Source organism: Macaca fascicularis, chromosome 7, assembly GCF_037993035.2.
Source record: "Macaca fascicularis isolate 582-1 chromosome 7, T2T-MFA8v1.1".
Taxonomy (NCBI): domain Eukaryota; kingdom Metazoa; phylum Chordata; class Mammalia; order Primates; family Cercopithecidae; genus Macaca; species Macaca fascicularis.
In genome coordinates this window covers 74,317,786-74,343,281 of record NC_088381.1, presented here as the reverse complement: position 1 = coordinate 74,343,281, position 25,496 = coordinate 74,317,786, and the positions used below count along the sequence as shown (strand labels likewise).

The following is a 25,496-nucleotide window of genomic DNA, read 5'->3' as shown; positions in this document are numbered from 1 at the left end:
GGTTGCACATTATGAACGTTATCGAATGCTACTGAATTGTACACTTAAAAAATGGCTATGATGGTAAATTTTATGTTATGTGTATTTTACCACAGCTTAAAAAAAAGAGAGGAAGAAAAGCCAGTGCAACAAACTGGAACACTAGCTCTTTGGGAACAAGGACCTGACATCAGAACAAGAAGGCTATAAGTTCCCAAATCTTAAAAGTATGATCTTTTTTAAACTGCATTCATTTCTTACGTTGAAGAGTGAAACCCAATCCCATTCCTCTTTGTGTGTGGGTTTGTGATCTTGCCTTTTCATATTGAGCATCTACATTTCTAAATACAGTACTTCCTATTGCTTCACAGTCCTCTAAGTTTCTTCATCAGCTGAGCTACATCCAGCTTTATCGTCACTCTTAATACCCGCTAATTTCCTATATATGACATTTTGGTCCTTGTTTCCCAAAGTCATAGTTCAGCAGATGGGGAGTTTGCCCAGTTTTTCTTGCCTTGATTTTTTTCCTCTTGTTCAGCAAATTTCACTGGATTTCTAGCTGCTGTGTCATAATCCCTTGGTATAGCTGTTCCATCTCTGCCAAAGCTGTTGCTTGCAGGGCTCTCATTTGAGCTGCCATAGCTATCTGAGTTATTGGCATTCCTGATGCCAACAGGGCAGCAACATTGAGAACAAAATCTCTAGTAACTGGAGCTATTTCTTGTTTTTGTTTTTCAACAATATCTTTTTCTTTTAAAAACTTTTTCTGCAACACCCATCCCAACTATTTCTTTTTCTTGCTGTTCTTGTAATTTCTTTGCCTATTCCATCCTCCCAGCTAAAACTCTTATGCATCCATTGCTGTGCCTTTACCTCTGAAGAGAGATGAACTAGAAATCTGGCTTAAACTTCTGGTAAATCTTCTTAGTTTCTCAATGCTCTTCTTTCTCTCTAGTCTTCTGCTTCCTGTACTACTTCTGCTTCTTTCCTATGCGTGTCATATTTATTTATTTACTTATTTTTCACACACAACACAGATGTAGTTTTTATCTTGAACAGGAGCAAGATCTGATCCATGGTTTTCTTTCTTTTTTTTTTTTTTTTTTTCCTTTTTGGAGATGGAGTCTCACTCTGTTGGCCAGACTGGAGTGCAGTGGTGCGACCTCAGCTCACTGAAACCCCCACCTTCTGGGTTCGAGTGATTCTCCTGCCTCAGCTTCCCAAGTAGCTGGGACCACAGACGTGCACCACCACACCTGGCTAATTTTTGTGTTTTTAGTGGAGACAGGGTTTCGCCATGTTGACCAGGCTGGTCTCAAACTCCTGAACCTTGGGTGATCTGCCTGACTTGGCCTCCCAAAGTGCTGAGATTACAGGTGTGAAGCACCGTGTCCAGCCCATGGTTTTCTTTTCCTTCTCCTAGATCATGATTGTTCTTCTCTCTGCTTCTGGATTGAGACTACTTCTTTTCCCTCTTTCTACTATGATGATGCCTTTCACGAGACCTGTATCTTGAGTGGACTTCTGCTTCCTGACGACTTTGTTTGTGTTTGTGTCTGTCCTCATCATTTTCAGATGAATTTATTTATTTATTGAGATAGCATGTCATTCTGTTGCCCAGGCTGGAGTGCAGTGGCATGATCACAGCTCACTGTAACCTCTGTTCCCCCGGCTCAAGATTCTCACCACAGCCTCCTGAGTAGCTGGAATCACAGGCACACACCACCACACCTGGCTAACTTCTGTGTTTTTTGTAGAGACAGGGCTTTGCAATGTTGCTCAAGCTGGTCTCAAACTTGTGAGCCCAAGCAATTTGCCCACCTTGGCCTCCCAAAGTACTGGGACTACAGACGTGAGTTACTGCATCCAGCCCATTTTCAGATGAATTTAGTCCCTCTCTTCCTTTATCAGAATAGTGTTCTTTGTCATTAGGCTCCTCAGAAGTGTATTTCTTAGAGGAATTGTTGTAGGATTCCTGTCTCCTTGCCTTATCATGAAATAGGCTTATTATTTTCCTACCTGAGTCTGCAGTGTCTTCAGTTCAGCCTTTTTGCCCATCAGCATGCTCTTTGTGTTTTCGTCCTTCATTTTCTTTCTCGTTTTCTTTCTCTTGACCTTGATTGTGATCTTGAATAATAATATTTTGAGTAAGAAAAACCGATGTATCCGACAGTTCTTCTTTTTCCCCCACCATCTGGGGATGTCTTTTTCTGGGGCTAGTCCATCTTGTCCTGGATAACTACCCTATCTTGAGAACCCAGTCTTAATTTCATTAAACATCTTTAATGAAGACAGCCTTTTGGCACAGTGCTGCTGCAAAATGTGGTCTGGCTCTCCTCACATGTTCTCTGGCTGCCACAGTTCAGAGCTCCGGCCACTAGGGTGGCACCTCCACTTGCCACTTTTAGCAGTACCAGCCACCTCAAAGCTTTGCCACAGACTGAATAGCTCCTTCTGGGGGCCTGGATGGCACCCAGGGGATCTGCCATTGCTTTTTTAATTTATTTTTTACATTTAGCTCATTAATATCTGTTAGATATTTTTATGTCTGCATTGAAATAGGTAACTTTATTTTTCCCCCAAAGGGTAACTGTTCTAACATTATCAGTTAGCTTGTCTTTTCCCCACCAACTTAAAATATAACTCTTACTTTAAAAATTGCATGTTATAAACGTGTTTCAGTAATTTATACTCTGCCCCACTGATCTATATTCCCATGTTAGAATTATACTTTTATTTTATTTTTAAAATTTATTTAGAGACAAGACCTTGCTATGTCACTCTGGCTGGAATGCAGTGGTGCAATGATAATTCATTGCAACCTTGAATTCCTGGGCTCAAGCAATACTCCCACCTCAGCCTTCGAAGCAGCTGGGACTGCAGGTGTGTGCCACTGTGCCTGGCTAATTTTTTTATTTTTATTTTTTTGTAGAGACGATGTTTTGCTATGTTGCCCAGGCTGGTCTCAAACTCCTGGGCTCAAGGGATCCTTCTGTCTTGGCCGCCCAAAGTGTTGGGATTATAGGCGTGAGCCACCGCACCCAGCCTTAGTATTATACTATTTTAGTTAACAAAGCTTTACAATGAATTTTGATACCTAGAAAGACAAGTCATTCCTTATTATCGCTGTTTTTCCAAATTTTTTTGGCAGGGTAGTCTTTCACATTTAATTTTCCGTAAGAACTTTAGTCTGTCAAATTTCATTTTCTAAAGTCCTACTGGGGACTTCCATACTTCTAAATTCATTTTTTTCCTTTAAAACTGTAGAAAGTGAATTTTAAAACACACACACATACAAGGACAGAGAGTACAGGAAAGGAGACAATAGCAATGAAATTTTTGAAAGCAGACAGGAATATGAATGCCTGGTAATTGACTTGGAAAGCCACATCCCAGCCAACAATAGGGAAAGCTGACAGGCAAGCCGATAGAACTCTCAAAAGGCACAGAGCTGGCAGCATAGAGTCTCACTGGGGTGTGGGTCTGGAGCAGACAGGGAAAGCTGTCTGAGAACCAGTTAGCTCCCTAAGTCCTTTTCCCAATTCCAGTTCTCTGGTTAATTGCCCTTTCCCCAGCACAAGACTGCAGATTTATTCCCTGAGAGTGAAAGAAAGTGTCTCTGGCTTAGGCGACAAAAGGTGTGCTTGAAGGTACAAGTCGGGGATTAAATGATCATATGGATTCTGATTGTCGAATACTAATTTGCCAGCCCACTCAGCTCCCACGTATCTAGCAGCCAGTCTTTTATTCTCCAGGCAGGAGATTGTAAGATTCTGTCTCATGTGTCCATGTGAAGAGACCACCAAACAGGCTTTGTGTGAGCAACAAGGCTGTTTATTTCAACTGGGTGCAGGTGGCTGAGTTCGAAAAGAGAGTCAGCAAAGGCTGGTGGATTATTATTAGTTCTTATAGGTTTGGGGATAGGCGGTGGAGTTAGGAGCAATGTTTTGCAGGCAGTGGGTGGATCTCACAAAGTACGTTCTCAAGGGTGGGGAGAATTACAAAGAACCTTCTTAAGGGTGGGGGAGATTACAAAGAACCTTCTTAAGGGTGGGGGAGATTACAAAGAACCTTCTTAAGGGTGGGGGAGATTACAAAGTACATTGATCAGTTAGGTTGGGGCAGAAATAAATCACAATAGTGGAATGTCATCAGTGAAGGCTATTTTCACTTATTTTGTGGATCTTCAGTTGCTTCAGGCCATCTGGATGCATACCTGCGGGTCACAGGGGATATGATGGCTTAGCGTGGGCTCAAAGGCCTGACATTCCTGTCTTCTTATATTAATAACAAAAATAAAACAAAATAGTGGTAAAGTGTTGGGGCAGTGAAAATTTTTGGGGGTGGTATGGAGAGATAATGGGCAATGTTTCTCAGGGCTGCTTCGGAGTGGGATTAGGGGCGGCGTGGGATCCTAGAGTGGGAGAGATTGAGCTAAAGGAAGATTTTGTGGTAAGGGGTGATATTGTGGGGTTGTTAGAAGGAGCATTTGTCATATAGAATTATTGGTGATGGCCTGGATGCAGTTTTGTATGAATTGAGAAACTAAACGAAAGATATAAGGTCCAAATAAAAGAAGGAGAAAAACGGGTATTAAAGGACTAAGAATTGGGAGTACCCAGGATGTCCAATTAGGGAGTGTCCAAGTGGGGTTCAACATTATTGTTTGCTTGGTTGGTGAGTTTTTGGGCTCTGTCCTTGAGTTTTTTTATGTTGTTATATACTAGGCCAGATTGATTTAGGTAACGACAACATTCTTCATTTAAAAATATACAAAGTCTTGGCCAGTCGCGGTGGCTCATGCCTGTAGTCCCAGCACTTTGGGAGGCCAAGACGGGCGGATCACGAGGTCAGGAGATTGAGACCATCCTGGCTAACACAGTGAAACCCCGTCTCCACTAAAAATACAAAAAATGCTCCAGGTGTGGTGTTGGGCGCCTGTAGTCCCAGCTACTCTGGAGGCTGAGGTAGGAGAATGGCGTAAGCCCGGGAGGCAGAGCTTGCAGTGAGCCGAAATCATGCCACTGAACTCCAGCCTGGGCGACAGAGCGAGACTCCGTCTCAAAAAAAAAAAAAAAAAAAAGTATATATGTATCTACACACACACACACACAAAGTCTTTTTTTTTTTTTTTTTTTTTTTTTTTAAGCAGCGAGTAAGTCAGGGCCTCGGCGATTTTGGAGGAAAGAAAAATGCAAAGCCAGCAACTGTTCGTTAAAGAAGGATTAAAAACGGCTAGGAGAGAGTGAGATTGATAGTATGGTGGAGATAACTGGGGAGAGGTAAAGGGTGGCATAAGAACAGGAACCAGAATAAGAGTGAGTATAAAAGTAAAGAATAGAATTTCATCAGGGTGGAAGTATTGGAGGGTGCCCTGCCACCAAAGATCATCTATCTACTCCAAGAGGGAGTCAAGGGTGGCGGTTTGGGGATGGCACCGGGAGATATCAGCTGTGATGTCTTGGAGAAACAGTGTAAACTGGCAGTGTAAACAAGAGCAGGTCATTTATGAGTAGTTGAGAATGGTAAATAGGAGTATGACTAGACAGAATATAGTAGGGATGACAGGTTTTTGGGGCACAGTCCAAGTAGTGGGGGTGACTGCATAAAGCCCTGTTGCAAAGAGTAGGGTAAGGATGGATAGACCTAACAGAATGAAGGGATGTATTAGGCTCATAAGGGTTATTATTGTTCTTCAGAAATGTGAGTGAGTTTAAGGGCAGTAGGGGAGAGTACTGGCAACTTCCAGGAGGAAGAGGAGATATCAGGCTGGCTGTCCTGATATCAGACAGACACAACTTTATCCTGGAATGATGAACCCAGTGGGGAGGGTCCTGCAGGCAGATGGTGGTTGGAGTACTATAGATGACTAAGTAGGGTCCGGTCCATCGAGGCTGTAGAGTTTGAGGGGTCAGATTCTTAATAAGAACTGATCGTCCAGCTAGAGTGTCTTCATATGGCTGGGAATCTGGACTGGGCAAGAGAAGATTAGCAGCTTGACGAAATTTCCTGTCTAGCCTGATGGAGGACTGGAAGATAGTCACCTAGAGGTCTGGTGTCTGGGACGAGATTGAGGCCGAGTAAGAAAGTGCATCCACATAAAAGTTCAAATGGACTGTACCCTGTAGTATCTCGAGGACAGGCTCTAATTCTGTCAGGCCTCTGAGCCCAAGCTAAGCCATCATATTCCTTGTGACCGGCAAATATGCATCCAGATGGCCTGAAGCAACTGAAGATCCACAAAATAAGTGATAATAGCCTTCACTGATGACATTCCACCATTGTGATTTATTTCTGCCCCAACCTAACTGATCAATGTACTTTGTAATCTCCCCCACCCTTAAGAAGGTTCTTTGTAATTCTCCCCACCCTTGAGAACGTACTTTGTGAGATCCACCCACTGCCTGCAAAACATTGCTCCTAACTCCACCGCCTATCCCCAAACCTATAAGAACTAATGATAATCCACCAGCCTTTGCTGACTCTCTTTTCGAACTCAGCCCACCTGCACCCAGTTGAAATAAACAGCCTTGTTGCTCACACAAAGCCTGTTTGGTGGTCTCTTCACATGGACACATGAGACAGATTTCACTGGGGAAGCAAATAGCCATGGGGGTGGGCAAGAAGTATCCATGATTGTGGAGCTTCCAGTCAGCCTTTTATTCTTGTAACAAATGAAAAACCAAGGATTATCAGACGTCTGAGGAAAACCTCTAACATAGAAGAAGGAGATAAAATGAACAAACAATAAAAAGCAACTTAAAATGTACACCATATAAAGAAAGGAAAACAGTTAAAAAAAAGAAAAACCAAACAAACAAAAACCCAAAACCCTATTCTTAAGCTACAGAGAAAGCCTGGCCAACATGGTGAAATCCCATCTCTACTAAAAATACAAAAATTAACCAGGCGTGGTGGTGTACGCCTGCAGTCCCAGCTACTCAGGAGGCTGAGGCAGGAGAATCACCAGAACCCGGGAGGCTGAGGCTGCACTGTGCTGAGATCACACCACTGCACTCCAGCCTGGGTGACAGAGTGAGACCTTGTCTCAAAAAAAAAAAAAAGAGCCACAGAGAAATAAAATCAGACAAACATAAATGGGTGCTAAACAAAAACACTCACAGAACAAAATGGTCTCTTAGAAATAAAAAAATTAGAGGAAATGGAAACAAACGAAAACCCACTTCAATTGAAGTATTAGAAAATCAAGTTAAGCAGTTGTCTCAGAATGGGCAGAGATAGAAAATGGGAGAGAAAAGATAAGAAAATAAGACAGAGGCCAGGTGCAGTGGCTCATGCCTGTAACCCCAGCACTTTGGTAGACCGAGGCAGGGGGATCACTTGAGGTCAGGAGTTCGAGATCAGCCTGGCCGACATGATGAAACTCCCATCTCTACTAAAAATACAAAAATTAGCCAGGCGTGGCAGTGCACACCTGTAATCCCAGCTACTCGGGAGGCTGAGGCAAGAGAATTGCTTGAGGCAAGAGAATTACCCGGGAGGCAGAGGCTGCAGTGAGCCGAGATCATGGCACTGCACTCCAGCCTGGCCAACAGAGCAAGGCTCTGTCTCAACAAAAAAAAAAAGACAGACAGAGGTCCAATACTTGAATATAAGCAGCTCCAAAAAGATTGATGAGGAACGTGGAAAGGAGGGAATTCTCAACAAAATAATTTGATAAAATTTCCCAGAACTGAAGGACTTGAACTGCAGGATTATAAGGGCTTACCAAGTACCCAGCATAGTGATTGAGAAAAAGACCCATTTAACTATGTGTTCTTACAGTGAAATATTCTGGCACTGTTAAAAATGTAAAGATTTATGAATAGCACTAATATGAAATTATTGTATGTGGTTTTTCATCTGTAGCATTACTAGTCATAGAACATGAATACATAATGTCAAATAGTTTTCCAAAGTGGTTGGTATCTGACAGAACACAGTGTACTGGTTATCAGTCTCAGGAAAGGAATCTAAATGCTTTTGCCCATTGCATCTTGGTATCAGAGTCAGCAAGGAAAACAGTGCAAACACTGGATAAAGCTTTACTTACATAGAGAAGAGACAGAGCAGAATCAGCTCCAATAGTGTGCATTGGTTCCTCATGGCAAGTGGGTCTGTCTCCCCAGCACCCGCTGCAGGGTGGTTTGCCTACAAGCACCCATCTTGTGCTACAGTGAAACGGTGTGCCTGGTCTCCATCACTTGCTGGCCTCAAGTAAGACTCATTTTCATGCAGTGCTGAACAATTCGTGACACTGCTGACAATGAGATTGTTTAAATGAGGTCATTCTCTGAGAGAAATTAAAAAGTTATGGACAGATACCTAGGTTGTAGTTATATGGTATGTTCATTCTGAAAATTCATTAAACTATGCCTTTGTCATTTGTACGCTTTTCTGTTACATTTTATTAAAAGTTAAAAGGTTCTATAGAGAAGTAAGCTCAGAGCTTTTTAAAAAAAATTTTAAGTTGTAAACACATAAATTAAATTTATTCATAGGAAGGTGTTTTGTAGGCTAAATAACTCTGACCAAAAAAATTAAAAAGGGAAAGTGTTTCCAAGTTAATGTTAGCTGAAATTAAAACACAGCCATGTTAACCCTGTAATAATGAAAACTTTTTTGTACATGTATTCATTGAGGACATAGTATTGTAAGTAGTTGGTTTTTTTTTTTTTTTTTTTTTGAGACAGAGTCTCGCTCTGTCACCCAGGCTGGAGTGCAGTGGCCGGATCTCAGCTCACTGCAAGCTCCGCCTCCCGGGTTCACGCCATTCTCCTGCCTCAGCCTCCGGAGTAGCTGGGACTACAGGCGCCCGCCATCTCGCCCGTCTAGTTTTTTGTATTTTTTTTAGTAGAGACGGGGTTTCACCGGGTTAGCCAGGATGGTCTCGATCTCCTGACCTCGTGATCCGCCCGTCTTGGCCTCCCAAAGTGCTGGGATTATAGGCTTGAGCCACCGCGCCTGGCCTAGTAGTTGGTTTTTTAAATTTGTTATTTTATGGAATTTTTTTCTTTCTTTCTTTTTTTTTTTTTTTAAGAGACTCTCACTCTGTCACTCAGGCTGGAGTGCAGTGGTGCAATCTCTGCTTACTGCAGCCTCCACCTCAAGCGATTCTCGTTCAAGCTATTCACATGCCTCAGCCTCCCAAGTAGCTGGGACTATAGGCTTCTGCCACCACATCTGGATAATTTGGATAATTTTTGTATTTTTAGTAGAGATGGGTTTTCACCTTGTTAGCCAGGCTGATCTTGAACTGTTGGCCTCAAGTGATCCGCCTGCCTTGGCCTCTCAAAGTGCTGAGATTGTAAGTATGAGCCACCATGCCCCACCATAAATTAGCATCTTATAAAGGGGGAAAGAGCCACATGTGTCTGCTGGTTGTGTTGCTATCCTGAAAACAAGGTTTTCCTGTCCTAGATTATTCCCTCTGGGTGATCAGCTAATGCTGGAGACAAAAGGTGGGTGGTTTTTTTTTGAGATTTGTCATAAAGTAAATAGTATTGTGACAGCCGCCTTTACTTTCAGATGTGACATTGATAAAGCTGTGAATATGTTCCTATTTCTCCTCTTTATCTATTTCTCTTTGTTTTCTAGGTTTTTGTGGAAACTCTGGATAAGTGTTTCGAAAATGTGTGTGAATTGGATTTGATCTTCCATATGGATAAGGTACATTCTCTTGCAGTTCTCTTCCAAACTAGGGTTACCAGAAAACCAAGAGCCTTGGGCATCTCTAGCTACCTCTACACCTTCATTTTGTTTCCTGTTTTTTTTACTCTTAAGATAGCCCTAGAACCTGTTTTATTTAATAGGTTTAATAGTTTGGGTTTTGCTTTGTTTTTGCTAAGATCTATTAACAGTTTTAACGTGCATAAGATTATTACTAGGCCTATATCATGGTTCATCTGCTCACAGACTGACTTCTTGATATAGGAGAATGATGTCACTGGCTACTTGGCCAAAGGTGAGGTAGTTTTATGTTGATTATACAATTAGTTTCCTAGTCATAGGCCAGTGACAATGAAACTTTGGAATAATCATGACGCAGAGGCTTTGACTTAGATAGCAAAATTTATATCTTTCCTAAAGAGTAATATAGTGACTAAGAGATCTGTAATGTAATTCAAGGTCAGGTGATATTCTGTAGGAAGGCAGACTATCAGAGGCAGAATTAAAATGGCCCCAAGTAGGTGTTCTCAGATTTGTTTTGCTAGGATAACTGTGACATGGCTTGTGTGATCTTGGCTCACTGCAACCTCTGCCTCCCATGTTCAAGCCTCTCCTGTCTCAGCCTCCCAAGTAGCTGGGACTACAGGTGCCTGCCACGATGCCCGGCTAATTTTTGTATGTTTAGTGGAGATGGGGTTTCACCATATCTGTCGGGCTGGTCTCCAACTCCTGACCTCAGGTGATCCACCCACCTCAGTCTCCCAAAGTGCTGGGATTACAGGCGTGAGTGAGCCACCGCATCCAGCCTCCTAGGTGACTTTGAAAGTCAACATTTGTTGTTTTGTATTTTACCTTCTTTGCTCTGTGTTTTTTGTAAGAATCACCCATTTTGTTACATGTAGCCTCAGGTAGTTTAATTTCATTGCTGCATAGGATTTCATTATATGATTTTATCCATTCTATGACTAATGGAATTGGATTGTTTTGAGTTTGGAGCTTTTATGAAATACGTTGTCATGAATATTCTTGAAAATAGATGCTATTGTACATTTTTGTACATTTTCTTGAAACATCTATTTCTCTTAATAGTACAATTCCTGGGTCATAGATGAGGCCTCTAGAAGGAAGAAACAGGGGACCACAAAGGCACCAGCAGGCCTGCAGCACTGGCAGAAGAAGTCTGAGGCTCAAGGCCTCCGGACTGTAGGCCATAGTATCTGCCACTTTGTTAGATAATGCCAAACTTGCCAGAGTGATTGTATCAATTTATACTTCCACCAATGGGGGGTGAGTGTTCCCTTTGCTACATATGCTCACCAAAAGTTTATATTCTCAGTGTGGTAATCATTAGAACTGATAACTAAATATTTACAGTTCTTTCCCCTTAAGGACACATGGTAAAATTACACTTCTATGCCCTCCTGAAGTTAGGTGTAGCCATGTGACTTGCTTTAGCCATTGAAGTGTGAATGGAAGTGCCATGTGTCACTTCTAGGCAAAACTTAGGAGCCACTGCTAATATATATAATAATGGAGTGTGTGTGTGTGTGTGTGTGTGTGTGTGTGTGTGTGTGTGTATGTGTATATATATATATATTCCATTTGTGGAAGCATGGATACACAGCCTCCCACGGCCTGGGTCCCTAACTGAGGATGAGGTAGAGCACTGTCCCCAAGTGGACCCACAGTGGATGTGTGTATAGTATGAGAGAGATAAACTTGTTACTTTAAGCCATGAAATGTTAAAATTGTTACTGTGGCTTAACCAAGCCTGTCCTGACTGACGGATATAGAACTTAATTTTTATCAAGCTAGTAGGTATGTACTGGCATTTCATTGTCATTCTAATTGCATTTCTCACGAAGATGAGCATCTTTTCTTGTTTATTGGCTATTAGGAGGTCCTCTGTAGTGAAATGTTTGTTCAGGGCCTTTGTTCTTCTGTGAGGTTGTCAGCCTGTGTTTTAAAAATGTATTTGTAAGGGCTGGGCACGGTGGCTCATGCCTGTAATCCCAGCACTTTGGGAGGCCAAGGCGAGCGGATCACCTTAGGTCAGGAGTTTGAGAACAGCCTGGACAACATGGTGAAACCTTGTCTCTACTAAAAATACAAAAATTAGCTGGGCATGGTGGTGCACCTGTAGTCCCAGCTACTTGAGAGGCTGAGGCAGGAAAATCACTTGAACCCGGCAGCCGAGATCACACCACTGCACTCCAACCTGGGTGACAGAGCAGGACTCCATCTCAAAAAAAAAAAAAAAATGTGTTGGTAGAAGTTGTATTGAATAGAAGTAGTGACAGTGGGCGTCTGCTCTGATTCCTGGTTTCAAAGGGAAGCTTTCATCCTGTCACCATGAAGTACAGTATTTGCTATAGGTTTTTTTGGTAAAGATGATCAGGTTAAGGATGTTTCTTCCTTTCTCTTCCTACTAAGCATTTTTAATCACAAAAGGATGTTAAAATTTATCAAAAGCCTTTTTTCTAGTTCCTGAGGTAATCATGAGTTTTTTGCATCATCATTCTAATACTGCTTTGTAAACATCTATAAGGATGCCCTCTAAAGCAATAAAGTAATTCCACTTCCAGCCATTTTATTGGACATGTCTTTTAGAAGGGAATAAAAGGCCATAAAAATGTTGTTCTCCCTCATGTCTTATCTTCAGATAAGTTCCATAAAGTATTTTGCTGCCACTGCAAATTTCTTTTACAGTTTATGAAACTGTTTATTTTTGTTGTTCATGCGGTATTAGGAAATAACTGTTCATATCTCCTGAGATTTTTGAAAACTAGTGATGCAAGGAATCAGAATCCTACCCTATTCAGCTTTAGAATGTCTGAGACTTCCAACAGGTGGCTTCCTTTTCATAGGATTTCAAGCTTATCTTTGCTGTCATAGAGAGCAGTTGCTAATTCAAGTACAGCTTCTTTCTATTGATAATAAAAAATGATCTTTTTACTAAGATAGGCAAAAGCCTTGTCCTAAGACAATAGGAACATCACCTTGAACTCTGTTCTTTTTGACTAAAGAATCTCTTCACCTTGAGGTCAGAAACTCTCATCAGTTCCTAGGTCTTTAAGATCTGCATTAGATAGTCATGGATAGGCCGGGCGAGGTGGCTCAAGCCTGTAATCCCAGCACTTTGGGAGGCTGAGACGGGCGGATCACGAGGTCAGGAGATTGAGATCATCCTGGCTAACACGGTGAAACCCCATCTCTACTAAAAAATACAAAAAACTAGCTGGGCGAGGTGGCGGGTGCCTGTAGTCCCAGCTACTCGGGAGAATGGCGTGAACCCTGGAGGCAGAGCTTGCAGTGAGCTGAGATCTGGCCACTGCACTACGGCCTGGGGACAGAGTGAGACTCCATCTCAAAAAAAAAATAGTCATGAATAGATACCCCACCACCTTAAGCAGATGTGGCCAGAGTAGTAGGCCTGTGTAAAGACTAGACATAACTGAATTCCTCGGCTCCGACAAGTTGTTTATTCCTAATCTTGTGATTTCTTGTTTAACCTCCTAAGTTGTTTTTGTATACTGTCTTTATCACTGCTTCTCTCTTTTTCACCTCTTCTCTCTCCTTTTCTTCCTGTGTTAAAGGAGGGTTTATTTCATTCCATTTCTAGAGCCAGGTTCTCTTTCTGTCTCTCCCACACACACACCATAATGTCACTTCTTGCACCGGTCTGTAAGGTGTCCTTAGTGTTTGTTCTTCTGTGTCTACAGATCCCCAGAATGCCCCAGTCTCAGAGAGAATATAGCCCTTCCCATGGCTCTACTGCCCCCCTAACTGTAGTTCCATTTCCGTTGTTCTCATGCAAGGTGAACTTGAATTAGTGAGTGATTTATGCCCAGTCTTTAATTCTACTTTCTCTGTTCTCTTTCTAGAGTCCCATAGCCTGGTTTTCACTCCTACCCAAAATTCACTGATGATTTCCCAATTTTCAAATCCTATGGTCGTTTCCTAGTCATCACTTTCTTTCTTGTTTCTGCGGTATCTGATGCTGTTAACCCTTCAATGGAGCACTCTCTTAATCTTTTTCCACCTTTATTTCTGTAATATAGAACCCTCTTGATTTTTCTCCTCTTCCCACTCTATCAGGAAATTACGTTGTCAGTCATCTCTTACCTCTCTCTTCTCCCTCATATTTCTAGCATAAATCTCATCCATTTTTCATGTTCTAGGTCTTAAAGCAAAACTTGGGTATTTAAAAAAAAAACATTTTTTATGCTCAAACTATTGTCTATGTAGGTAATTCCCAAAATGGTCATTACCAATTACCATACATCTAGTCTTGATGTATGGCTTGAGTCCTATTCCTGTATTTCCAACAGCCTGAAGGCATTTCTCGCTAATGTCATTCTCACATCTAAATTTCTTACCAGTTATCCAGAGCCAGCTTCAGCATATGTCTTCTGAAAACCATTTCTCCCTGCAGCTTCCCTTTTCCAGGAGTGTTAGTACCATCCTCTGTCATCTACGTTCAAAACCTTTTCTCCTTCTTCCTCGCTCCCAAGATCCAGTCAATCACTAAACCTGTTGCTTTTTTCTGTAATGTCCTTCTTTATATCTTGTTCTTAGATTCATCAACTATTAACATTTGGCATACTTGCTTTTATCTCTATATACATATATACTTTTTTCCTGAACCATTTTGAGAGTTAGTTGCAGACATCATAACTTTTCATCCCTAAATATGTCAATAGACATCTCCTAAGAACAAGAATATTATTATATAATATGTTGTATATAATTATCTAATGATGCACAACACAATTAACATAGTTGGGAAATTTAACATTAATAAATATTGTTTTCCAATATATAGTTCATATTTAAGTTTCCCCAATTGTCCCAGAAATGTCCTTTAGATCTTTTTTTAAATCCCATTTTCAGTTATGAGTCAAACATTGTCTTTAGTTATCATATCCCTTGCTTGTTTCTGGCAGGTTTTCTAACCTTATTCTCTCTTCCTTCTTGTTGAAATTAGTTTTTCTAATGTACTTCTTAGACTAGCCTTGACTCCTTGGCCAGACATCAAGGCTGTCCACAATTTGTCTCCATCCTATCTTGGCCTTACTTCCATAACTATTTGCCACTTTCTGCTCCAGCCACAGTAGACCACTCTTACTTTGTAATTGCTGCCTCAACTCTCTGCCTAAATTGTGTTTTCATGTACTAAATACTGCCTGTCATTCAAATGCAGCTCAAATCCTACCACCCTAAAGCTTGTCCTCATGGTCTAGCCTATTGTGATCTCTTTGAACCATGTGTAGTATTATTTTTATCCTTCTGTGACCTTTATTTATATACCTTTCTATGTTTTCCCTGCTTGATTAGACTACCTTATCTTTGTCTTCCTCACTGAATCTAGTGTGGTACCTTTTACTGACTGGGGTAGTCTTCAGGTGAGTGTCACTAAAGAGTTCCCAGGACTCTCGTCTCATAAGGTTGTTCATGATTTAAACTGTTGGAGGCTGGAGTAAGGTCTGATTTCATATTCTCTGGGGTAGACATCAGCTCTCCTGGCTGTGCTATTTAGAGCCTAGGGCACTTGGTTCCCTTTTGCTCTCAGAAATTCCTAAACACAGCTCAACATCATGACTGAGTTGGGTGTTGATGTTAATTATGGTGAATTGAATTTTTGTTCAAAGAAAACTGTGTGGGTGACCTAATATTCTGATCTACCAGTATCTAATAGCAAAGCTGGATTTAGAATTCAATTGGGCTTTCAAGATTTGGTCATCAGAGTCACAAATCAATGGCTATGTCAAGGGAATTTATCCAGCTTTTTTTTTTTTTTTTTTTTAATAGATTTCAATTTGCAGTGGGAAACATATGCTTCTGAATGGTGCTGAATCCAAGAAAACCTCATAGTATGGAATTTTAAATCTCTGCTAAGCATAGGCTGCTAAAATAGAAAAATGCTGAGGGTTCAAAATTGGACTTGTGAACACTAAGATGAAAGAATCATAAACAGTAATATTGGGTTATGTTTGCCAGATGTCCCTTCTGTGAACAGAGCTTGTGATAACAAAGCTCATTAATACCCGCCACACCCTGTGACGTTGAAGCAGGTGTGCTGACTGCAGGTCTCCAGGAATGGAGGGACAAGTGAGGGACATACAGTTTGTGTTTTTGATGATGAAAGAGAAGCTATTTGGTCTAGAAGAATAAGATATTCTGTTTGAGTTTTAGTTCTTGTAAAAGGTGTGAGTTAACACACTTGACTATCCCTGGCTGCCTCTATTTCTATATCTGGATGTGCCAAAGAGAGAAGAAGGGAGCTGAGGCCAGCCTTGGGTTCCATTGCATCTATAAAGCCCTTCTTTACTGATGCTTGGTAGGTAAGAATTTTGTGGCAGAATTTTTTTTTTGGCTTAAGTAATAAAGAAATGTATTATCTTACATACAGAAAGGCCAGTTGAAGGGCAGAGTTAAACCGTGGTTAAGACAGTTTTATCTGCAGTTTCATTTCTGTAGTTCCAGTTATGCACAGTCAACCATGGTCCAAAAATATTAAATGGAAAATTCCAGAAGTAAACACTATGTTTTAAATTGCATGCCATTCTGAGCAGCATGATGAAATGTTGCTCTGTCCTGCTCCAGGATGGGAATCATCCCCTCATCCATTGTATCCATGTGATGTACACTAGCTGCCCATTGCTTACTTAGTAGCCATCTTGACAGTCACAGTGTCGCAGTGCTTGTGTTCAGGTAACCTTTATTTTACTTCATAATGGCCCCAAAGTGCAAGAGTAGTGATGCTGGCATATTGTCATAATTGTTTTTATTATTAGTTATCATTGTTAATCTCTTACTGTGCCTGATTTACAAATTAGACTTTATCTTAGGTATGTGTGTATGGGAAAAAAACATCGCATCCACTGGGGGTCTTAGGATATATCGTAGGCAGGTAAGGGGGGACTACTGTACTTTCTATGTGTTATCTTCAATTCTTAGTGTTGGCTGTAGAATATTTTTTTCAGAGGCCAAAATCTTATTCCCTCAGGGTAGCATAAAGACAGAGATCGGCCGGGCATGGTGGTTCACGCCTGTAATCCCAGGACTTTGGGAGGCCGAGGCGGGTGGATCATGAGGTCAGGAGATCGAGACCAACCTGGCTAACACAGTGAAACCCTGTCTCTACTAAAAAATACAAAAAATTAGCCAGGCATGGTGGTGGGTGCCTGTAGTCCCAGCTACTCAGGAGGCTGAGGCAGGAGAATGGCATGAACCCAGGAGGCAGAGCTTGCAGTGAGCCGAGATTGTGCCACTGCACTCCAGCCTGGGCAACAGAGTGAGACTCCATCTCAAAAAAAAAAAAAAAAAAGACAGAGATCAGCAATAATGATTTCTCAAATTTTTATTTTTTTTTATTTTTTTATTTATTTATTTTTTTTTTTTGAGACGGAGTCTCGCTCTGGCACCCAGGCTGGAGTGCAGTGGCCGGATCTCAGCTCACTGCAAGCTCCGCCTCCCGGGTTCACGCCATTCTCCTGCCTCAGCCTCCGGAGTAGCTGGGACTACAGGCGCCCACCACCTCGCCCGGCTAGTTTTTTGTATTTTTTTAGTAGAGACGGGGTTTCACCATGTTAGCTAGGATGGTCTTGATCTTGTGACCTCGTGATCCGCCCGTCTCGGCCTCCCAAAGTGCTGGGATTACAGGCTTGAGCCACCGCGCCCGGCCTATTTCTCAAATTTTTAAAATCCCTGTAATTTGTTTAGAAAAAAAAGAAAGAAGGGCTGGGCGTGGTGGCTCACACTTGTAATCCCAGCACTTTGGGAGGTCGAGGTGGGTGGATCACCTGAGGTCAGGAGTTCAAGACCAGCCTGGCCAACATGGTGAAACCCCGTCTCTACTAAAAATACAAAAATTACCCCACCCCTAATCCCAGCTACTCAGGAGGTGTGAGGCAAGAGAATTACTTGAACCTGGGAAGTGGAGGTTACAGTGAGCCGAGGTCACGCCCCTGCCCACCAGCCTGGGTGACAGAGCAGGACTCCATCTCAAAAAAAAAAAAATAAAAGAAAAAGAAAGAGAGAGAGAAAGAAAAGAAGGAAGGAAAGGAAGGAAGGAAAGGAAGAAAGAACACTTAGGCTGGTTGTGGAGGCTTACGACTGTAATCCCCAGCACTTTGGGAGACTGAGGCAAGAGGATCACTTGAGCCCAGGAGTGTGAGATCAGCCTGAGCAACAAGTGAGACCCCACCTCTTTAAGTAGAAAGGGGAGAAAAAAAAGAAAAGAAAAAAACAAAGATTGTTCCAGATTATACTTAATATCTGCTGCCATATAGGCACTCACTTTCCTTACTTGAACTTTGGACTGCCTCAGTGCACAATCTCATTGATTACCTGCTGCTTCAAGTTTGGTGTGTTAGTCATTCCTTATTACTGGTTAGTGGAATAACAGTGTACACAAAACAACACAATTTGACCTTTAGAGATATCCCTTTGATATCTAGCCTTTTTCAGTAAAACCTAGTGTTTGTCAAGGTTGTAGTCAGTAAGCAGAGCTTATTACCCATGGTATTACTTGGATATGTTGCAGATAAAACAAATTGTATTTTGCTTTGGTTGCTGATTTACAGGCACCCTGAAAGGCTGGAATTGAGATTCAATTCTACTGTTCTTGCTATTATTCCTTATATTGCAGAAGAGGATTGGCCTACTCTATGATAAAAGCAGAATTTTTTTTTTTTTTTTTTTTTTTTTTAAACGGAGTTTCACTCTTGTTACCCAGGCTGGAGTGCAGTGGTGTGATCTTGGCTCACCGCAACCTCCACCTCCTGGGTGGAGGCAGCAATTCTCCTGCCTTAGCCTCCCGAGTAGCTGGGATTATAGGGATGCGCCACCAAGCCCGGCTAGTTTTGTATTTTTTTTAGTAGAGATGGAGTTTCTCTATGTTGGTCAGGCTGGTCTCAAACTCCCAACCTCAGGTGATCTGCCTGCCTCTGCCTCCCAAAGTGCTGGGATTACAGGTGTGAGCCGCTGCACCCGGCAAAGCAGAATTTCTTGATTCCTAACTAAGAACCCTTTTCCAGGCTTAGTTTTTGTATCAATCAAGGTAGGCTAGGTAATGCATTACTCCAAAATCCCGATGACTTATGACAACGAGGATTATTTTTCACTTGTGCTATGTGGCCATCGTGGTGTCTCTGCTCACTGTAATTCCTCTGAGGTCCAGGCTAATGGAAATCTCCTCAACATATGCTTCTACCTGGGCAGTGTGTGTGCCAGCTCTTGAAGTGACACATCCCTGTACACTCACATTTCAGTGATCAAAGTAAGTAACATGCTCCCACCCAAGGGACTGGGAAGTGATACTATTATGTGCCCAAGAGAGAGGAGAACCTGAACTAGTTGAATATTACCAATGATGACCATGGTTTTTCCATGTATTTTCTTAGAGGAAAAGCTGACATTTGATTTATTATCACTTTGTAGAAGGGAAGCTAGAAATTATTATAGTTACAGAAAAATAGAGGAGTGCTCTAATAAGAAGGAAATATGGTTGAATCTTAGGAAAGGTATTCCACATAGCAGCTTTTCAATTTCTCTAACTGATTATTTGGTATTTATGTCTTCTGTACTTCCCAAATGAATTTAAGGTGACTTAAAATAAAATTTCTTAACAGAATAAGTGGCTTTTATATGTGGGAGGCAAGTGTCTACTTCCTTAGAGGCTTTCTGCAAATCATTCATCTTCACCTTGGCTCTCTGACGTTGATGAAGTACCGATGTCTGTTGAGAGTGTTTTTGTCTTTTCTCTGATTACCAAACAGCAACCATTTATGAAGCATTCACTAGGAAAAAGACAGTGTGCTAAATATAGAGATACAAAGATATAAAAGTCAAATTTTCTACCTGTAAGAAGCTCATAAGCTAGGCGTGGTGGCTCACACCTGTAATCCCAGCACTTTGGGAAGCCGAGATGGATGGGTCACTTGAGGTCAGGAGTTCAAGACCAGACCGACCAACATAGTGAAACCCCGTCTCTACTAAAAATACAAAAATTAGCCAAACATGGTGACGCATGCCTGTAATCCCAGCTATTTAGGAGGCTGAGGCACAAGAATTGCTTGAACCCAGGAGGCGGAGGTTGCAGTGAGCCCAGATTGCACCACTGCACTCCAGCCTGGGTGAGAGAGTGAGGCTGTCTCAAAAACAAAACAAAACAGAACAAAACCAGGAGCTTATAGGTGAAGTAAATAGATGGATCATACAGAGACATCCCTTGGTCTTGGAGTCAACGGCATATTTTTGGAAAACATTCTGTAAGTTTAGTGTAATTTTTCAGTGGGCATGATGTTCATATTGGGAGTTCTCATCCTGTACTGCTTTTCACAGAAGTGATCGTAAGCATGTCTTAGTCAAATATGTATATATCTGCAGGTTGCATTTTGTAACACTAAATTGCATATAAATTATTTATACAGAATAATACAGTACCTAATCATAAGCTCTTTCATTTAATGATATTTGATCAAAAGTAGAGAACAAAGAATAGGACTTTGAAGTAATAGCTGTCTCTGAGGCTGGGCTCTGAAACAGACTAGCAGAGTAGATGGTAACCCATCTGCAGCTTTCAACTGAGCATCTGTGGCCCTAGATACAGAAGCATGGCAGGCAGCCTCCTGACTGAGTGCAGTGTACAGCTCTTGAGCTGTGCCGAGTGTGTAACAACATAGGCAAGGCTGGCCTGGCACCGCAGGTATGACTTGCCTTAAGCCAGATAGCTGGGGGAAAAAACACTGGCAATTTGGGGTAGAAGATCAATGCCAAGTGAGAAGAGCAATGAAGACTATAAATTCCTGAGTAAGAAATTATCAGGCCAGGTGTGACTCACGCCTCTAATCCCAACACTTTGAGAGGCCAAGGCAGGTGGACCACCTGAGGTCAGGAGTTTGAGAGCAGCCTGGACAACATGGTGAAACCCTATCTCTACTAAAAATATAAAAATTAGCCAGGTGTAGTGGTGGGCACCTGTAATCCCAGCTATTCAGGAGGGTGAGGCAGGAGAATCGCTTGAACCCAGAGGGCAGAGGTTGTAGTGAGCCGAGATCTCGCCATTGCACTCTAGCCTGAGCAACAAGAGTGAAACTCTGTCACAAATAATAATAATAAAAAAAAGAAGACGAAGAAGAAAAAAGAAATTATCAAGGGAGGAGTAGTCATAGGAAGGGAAGTTAATGTTAACTGAGCAGCTGCCAAGTACCAGGCATTGTGCTAGGTACTTTATTCTCAGTAATCTTCTATAAAGTAGATGGTAGCATTCCTGTGTAACAGATGAGGAAGCTGAAACTCAGGCTAAAGTGCCTGAAACTTTAAAACCCATGTTCTTTCCACTAAACCACAGAATTTGAGAATTTTAAAGCATAAATAATGTGATAGATATAGATAGATATAAAAATTTATAGAATTTATTGATTTTTTGTTTTCAAAACCAGAAGTCTAAGAGTCAAGACAATAGGAACAAAGGCTGGGGGCTATGGGAGATTTGGAACTATGCATAAGCTCCAGCCAGACCAAGGGTCTGCCAGAGGAGGCACTGTTTACATTTTGGGCAGTGCAATTTTTCTTTGAATTGCTGGTATTTAGTGTCCTTAGCCCCTTCTACTAAATGCTGGTAGGGTGCCTACCTGATACATTTCCAAATGCCTTCTGAATGGGAGCACTTTCCTAGATCAAGAGCATGGGGTTAGAATACGGAGTATGTATAAGAGATCATGAAGTTTGAAGTAGACAGTGATCCAGTTGAGAACCTTGTCCTCTGTATTGGTAAATCTGATGGACACTTTCCAGTGCCCTTCACCAAGCAATTTTGACACTTCCTTATTTTTAAAATAGTCTTTGTTCTTAGTTTCTATGATACACATTTACTGGTATTTTTTTTTTCTACCTTTCTGGCCACTCTCTCTGGCCCACTGGGCTTCTTACCTCTGAAATAGCCATTCTTCTCTTTTCTTTGAGACATTATCTTCTTAGGAAATCTCTCACAATCCCATGACTTCATTTATCTGTCTGTTGGTGACTCCTCAGTTGCTGTCCAAACTCACTCTACTTTAAACATGGTATGTCCAAAGCAGAACCTCCAGCTCCTGCATCTTCACACTGACAGTTTTTTTTGTTTTTTGTTTTTGAGACAGAGTCTCGCTCTGTCGCCCAGACCGGAGTGCAGTGGCTCGATCTCGGCTCACCACAACCTCCACCTCCCAGACTGAAGCGATTCTCCTGCCTCAACCTCCCAGGTAGCTGAGATTACAGGTGCATGCCACCACGCCCGCCTAATTTTTTGTATTTTTAGTAGAGACAGGGTTTTATTGTGTTAGCCAGGATGGTCTCAATCTCCTGACCTCATGATCCGCCCGCCTCAGTCTCCCAAAGTGCTGGGATTACAGGCATGAGCTATAGCGTCTGGCTTTTTTTTTGAGAAGGAGTCTCACTCTGTTGCCAGGCTGGAGTGCAGTGGCATGATCTTGGCTCACCGCAACCTCTGCCTCCCGAGTTCAAGCGATTCTCCTGCCTCAGCCCCCCGAGTAGCTGGGGCTATGGGTGCGTGCCACCACATCCAGCTAATTTTTTGTATTTTTAGTAGAGACCGGGTTTCACCATGTTAGCCAGGATGGTCTTGATCTCCTCACCTCCTGATCCACCTGCCTCGGCCTCCCAAAGTGCTGGGATTACAGGCGTGAGCCACCACGCCCCGCCTTTTCTTTTCTTTTTTTTTTTTTTTTCTTTTTTTTTTCTTTTGAAACAGAGTCTTATTGTGTCGCCCAGGCTGGAGTTCAGTGGCACGATCTCGGCTCACTGCAACCTCCGCCTCCTGGCTGCAAGTGATTCTCCTGCCTCAGCTTCCTGAGTAGCTGGGATTACAGGCACGTGCCACCGCACTCAACTAATTTTTGTATTTTTAGTAGAGACTGGGTTTCACCACGTTGGCCAGGCTGGTCTTGAACTCCTGACCTCAGGTGATCTACCCGCCTTGGCCTCCCAAAGTGCTGGGATTATAGGTGTGAACCACCATGTCTGACCCACACTGACAATTCTGACTCACCCTTTGAAAAAGTCAGCCCTCAAAATGCCTTTCCTGGCACTTCCCTCCTGCCCATAGACTGAAATAGATATACTTGTCTTGTTTGCCCAGCACCTTTGACTAATTTTGCCACTGCATCTGACACAGGGTGTTGTTTTCTCCTGTTTGCATGGATAAGGGCACAAACTCCAGAACCTGTGTGTCTGAGCTTAAATCTTGACTTTGCCACATAAGAGCCGAATGACTTGTGCCTAAGAAGCTTTTGTGTGAGGCTGAGCGCAGTGGTTCACATCTGTAATCCAACCACTTTGGGAGGCCAGGGCAGGCGGATCACTTGAGCTGAGGAGCTGGAGACCAACCTGGGCAACATTACAAAACCCCATCTCTACAAAAAAACACCAAAATTAGCTGGGAATGATGGCACATACCTGTAGTCCCAACTACTCAGACAACTGAGATGGGAGGATGGCTTGAACCTGGGAGGTCAAGGCTGCAGTGAGCTGAGATCGTGCCACTGCGTTCTAACCTGAGCAACAAAGCCAGACCCTGTGTCAAAAAAAAAGAAAAAGAAAAGAAACTTGTGTGTGATAGCACCTTGCTTATGTGGTAGCTGTGACTATTAAAAATATGTAAAGTACTTAGAACTGTGCCTACACAAAGTATTTCATTATTTTGTTTGTTTGTTTCCCCCACCAGATAGTATTAAGAAAGTAGGGATCAGATTGTCTTGTTCACTACTGTATTTTCCATTTTAAGCACAATAGTTGGCACACATTTGTTAATTAATTACTGTAGAATTCATATATTCACCCACTGTTCTAGGCGGGAATTCATATATCCACCCATATTCTGGGGAAACAGTTAATAAAACATTCCTGTCTTCATGAATCTTACCTCTAACAGGGGAGACAAAATAAAGCATAGGTGGTGATAAGTGCAGGGGAGAAGATACAGCAGGGTAGGGGCTGGGTAGATGTGGCTTGATAATTTATATAGGATAGTCAGAGAAATGTTTGATAAGATAGCATTTGAATAGAAACTGGAAGGAAGTGAGAGAAGTAAGAGGGAAGCCGATAATAATCCTGAAAGGAACAATCCCAGATATTGAAATCTGGAAAGATCAAAATTCCTAAAGTCTAATGTCCTGAAAATCACAATCCAGAAAAATCAAAATCCTGAATTACAATTCTGGAAAAAGTAATTAAAGAGTTCTTTAAGCCAGGTGCAGTGGTTCATGCCTGTAATCCCAGCACTTTGAAAGGCTGAGACGGGAGGATCACTTGAGCCCTGGAGTTGGAGACAACAAGCCTGGGCAACATAGTGAGACCCCCCATGTCTACAAAAAAGTAAAAAATATTAGCCAGGCATGGTGATGCATGTCTGTAGTCCCAGTTACTGCAGAGGCTGAGGTGGGGGGATCGTTTGAGCCTGGGAGGTTGAGACTGCGTTGAGCCATGATTGTGTCACTGCACTCCAGCCTAGGTGACAAAGGAAGACCCTGTCTCAAAAAAAAAGGCTGGGCACAGTGGCTCATACCTGTAATCCCAGCGCTTTGGGGGAGACCAAGGCGGGCAGATCACCTGAGATCAGGAGTTCAAGACCAGCCTGTCCAACATGGTGAAACCCCATCATCTCTACTAAAAATACCAAAATTAGCCGGCCATAGTGGCAGGTGCCTGTAATCCCAGCTACTTGGGAGGCTAAGGCAGGAGAATTGCTTGAACCCAGGAGGCGGAGGTTGCAATGAGCCGAGATTGCGCATTGCACTCCAGCATGGGCGACAAGAGCGAGACTTCGTCTCAAAAAAAAAAAAAAAATGAAAAGAAAAAAGGGACAGGTCTGGCTATGTTGGCCAGAGTGGTCTTGAACTCCTGAACTCAAACAATCCTCCTGCCTCGGCCTTCCAAAGTGCTGGGATTACAGGCATGAGCCACCGTGCCCAGCCCTAGCCCAGTTTTTACCTTTGATGAAGCTTTCTCTGAAATTCAGTATTGTAGTTCTCCAACCTGTTTTGTCTTCTTGCTCGTGCTCTCATGTTTTTAATTCTAATTGTTTCTAGTAGATTGTAAACTCCTTTGGAATAGTGTCAGTGTATAATACTTTGTTGGTTATCCAAACAGTACAGGACAGTCAGAATTGATTAGTTGAAGTGAAATAGATATGTGTCCCAATTTTGTGAGTTTCTTTTTCTTTTCTTTTCTTTTTTTTTTTTTTAGACAGAGTCTCACTCTGTTGCCCAGGCTGGAGTACATTGGCACAATCTTGGCTCACTGCAACCTCCGCCTCCCGGGTTCAAGTGATTTCCAGCTAATTTTTGTATTTTTAGTAGAGACAGGGTTTCACCATGTTGTCCAGGCTGGTCTCAAACTCCTGACCTCAGGTGATCCGCCCACCTCGGCCTCCCAAAGTGCAAGGATTACAGACATGAGCCACCGCGCCTGGCCTTTTCTTTGTTTTTTTTTTTTTTTGAGACAGAGTCTTGGTCTATTGCCCAGGCTATAATGCAATGGCACAATCTCAGCTCATTGCAATCTCTGCTTCCGAGCGCCTTCCACTTCAGCCTTCCAAATAGCTGGGACTACAGGCGTGCACTACCATGCCTGGGTAATTTTTTTTTATTTTTTGTAGAAATGAGGTTTCTCCATGTTGCCCAGGCTGGTCTTGGACTCCTGGGCTCAAGTGATCCGCCCATCTCAGCTTCCCAAAGTGTTGGGATTATAGGCATGAGCCATCTTACCCAGCCTGTTTTTTTATTTTCAAGGCATACTTTTCAGGTATATTACCTGAATAGCACAGCTAGAGGCCCCCCCACCCC

General features: G+C 42.3%; 1 protein-coding gene across 4 annotated transcripts in view; it reads left to right on the top strand.

The window, feature by feature from the left end:
- Positions 1-25,496, top strand: part of AP3S2 (adaptor related protein complex 3 subunit sigma 2) — a 62,388-nt gene that overhangs the window by 17,403 nt on the left and 19,489 nt on the right. For 2 of the 4 annotated variants that reach the window (XM_005560496.5, XM_065548425.2), the window contains exon 4: positions 9,577-9,648. In XM_005560496.5, coding sequence (XP_005560553.1) covers positions 9,577-9,648 — 72 coding nt within the window. Of the gene's footprint in view, positions 1-95; positions 1,109-9,073; positions 9,287-9,576; positions 9,649-25,496 lie in introns of those variants that run through there. The other 2 variants (XM_073996712.1, XM_073996713.1) reach the window with 2 other exon arrangements.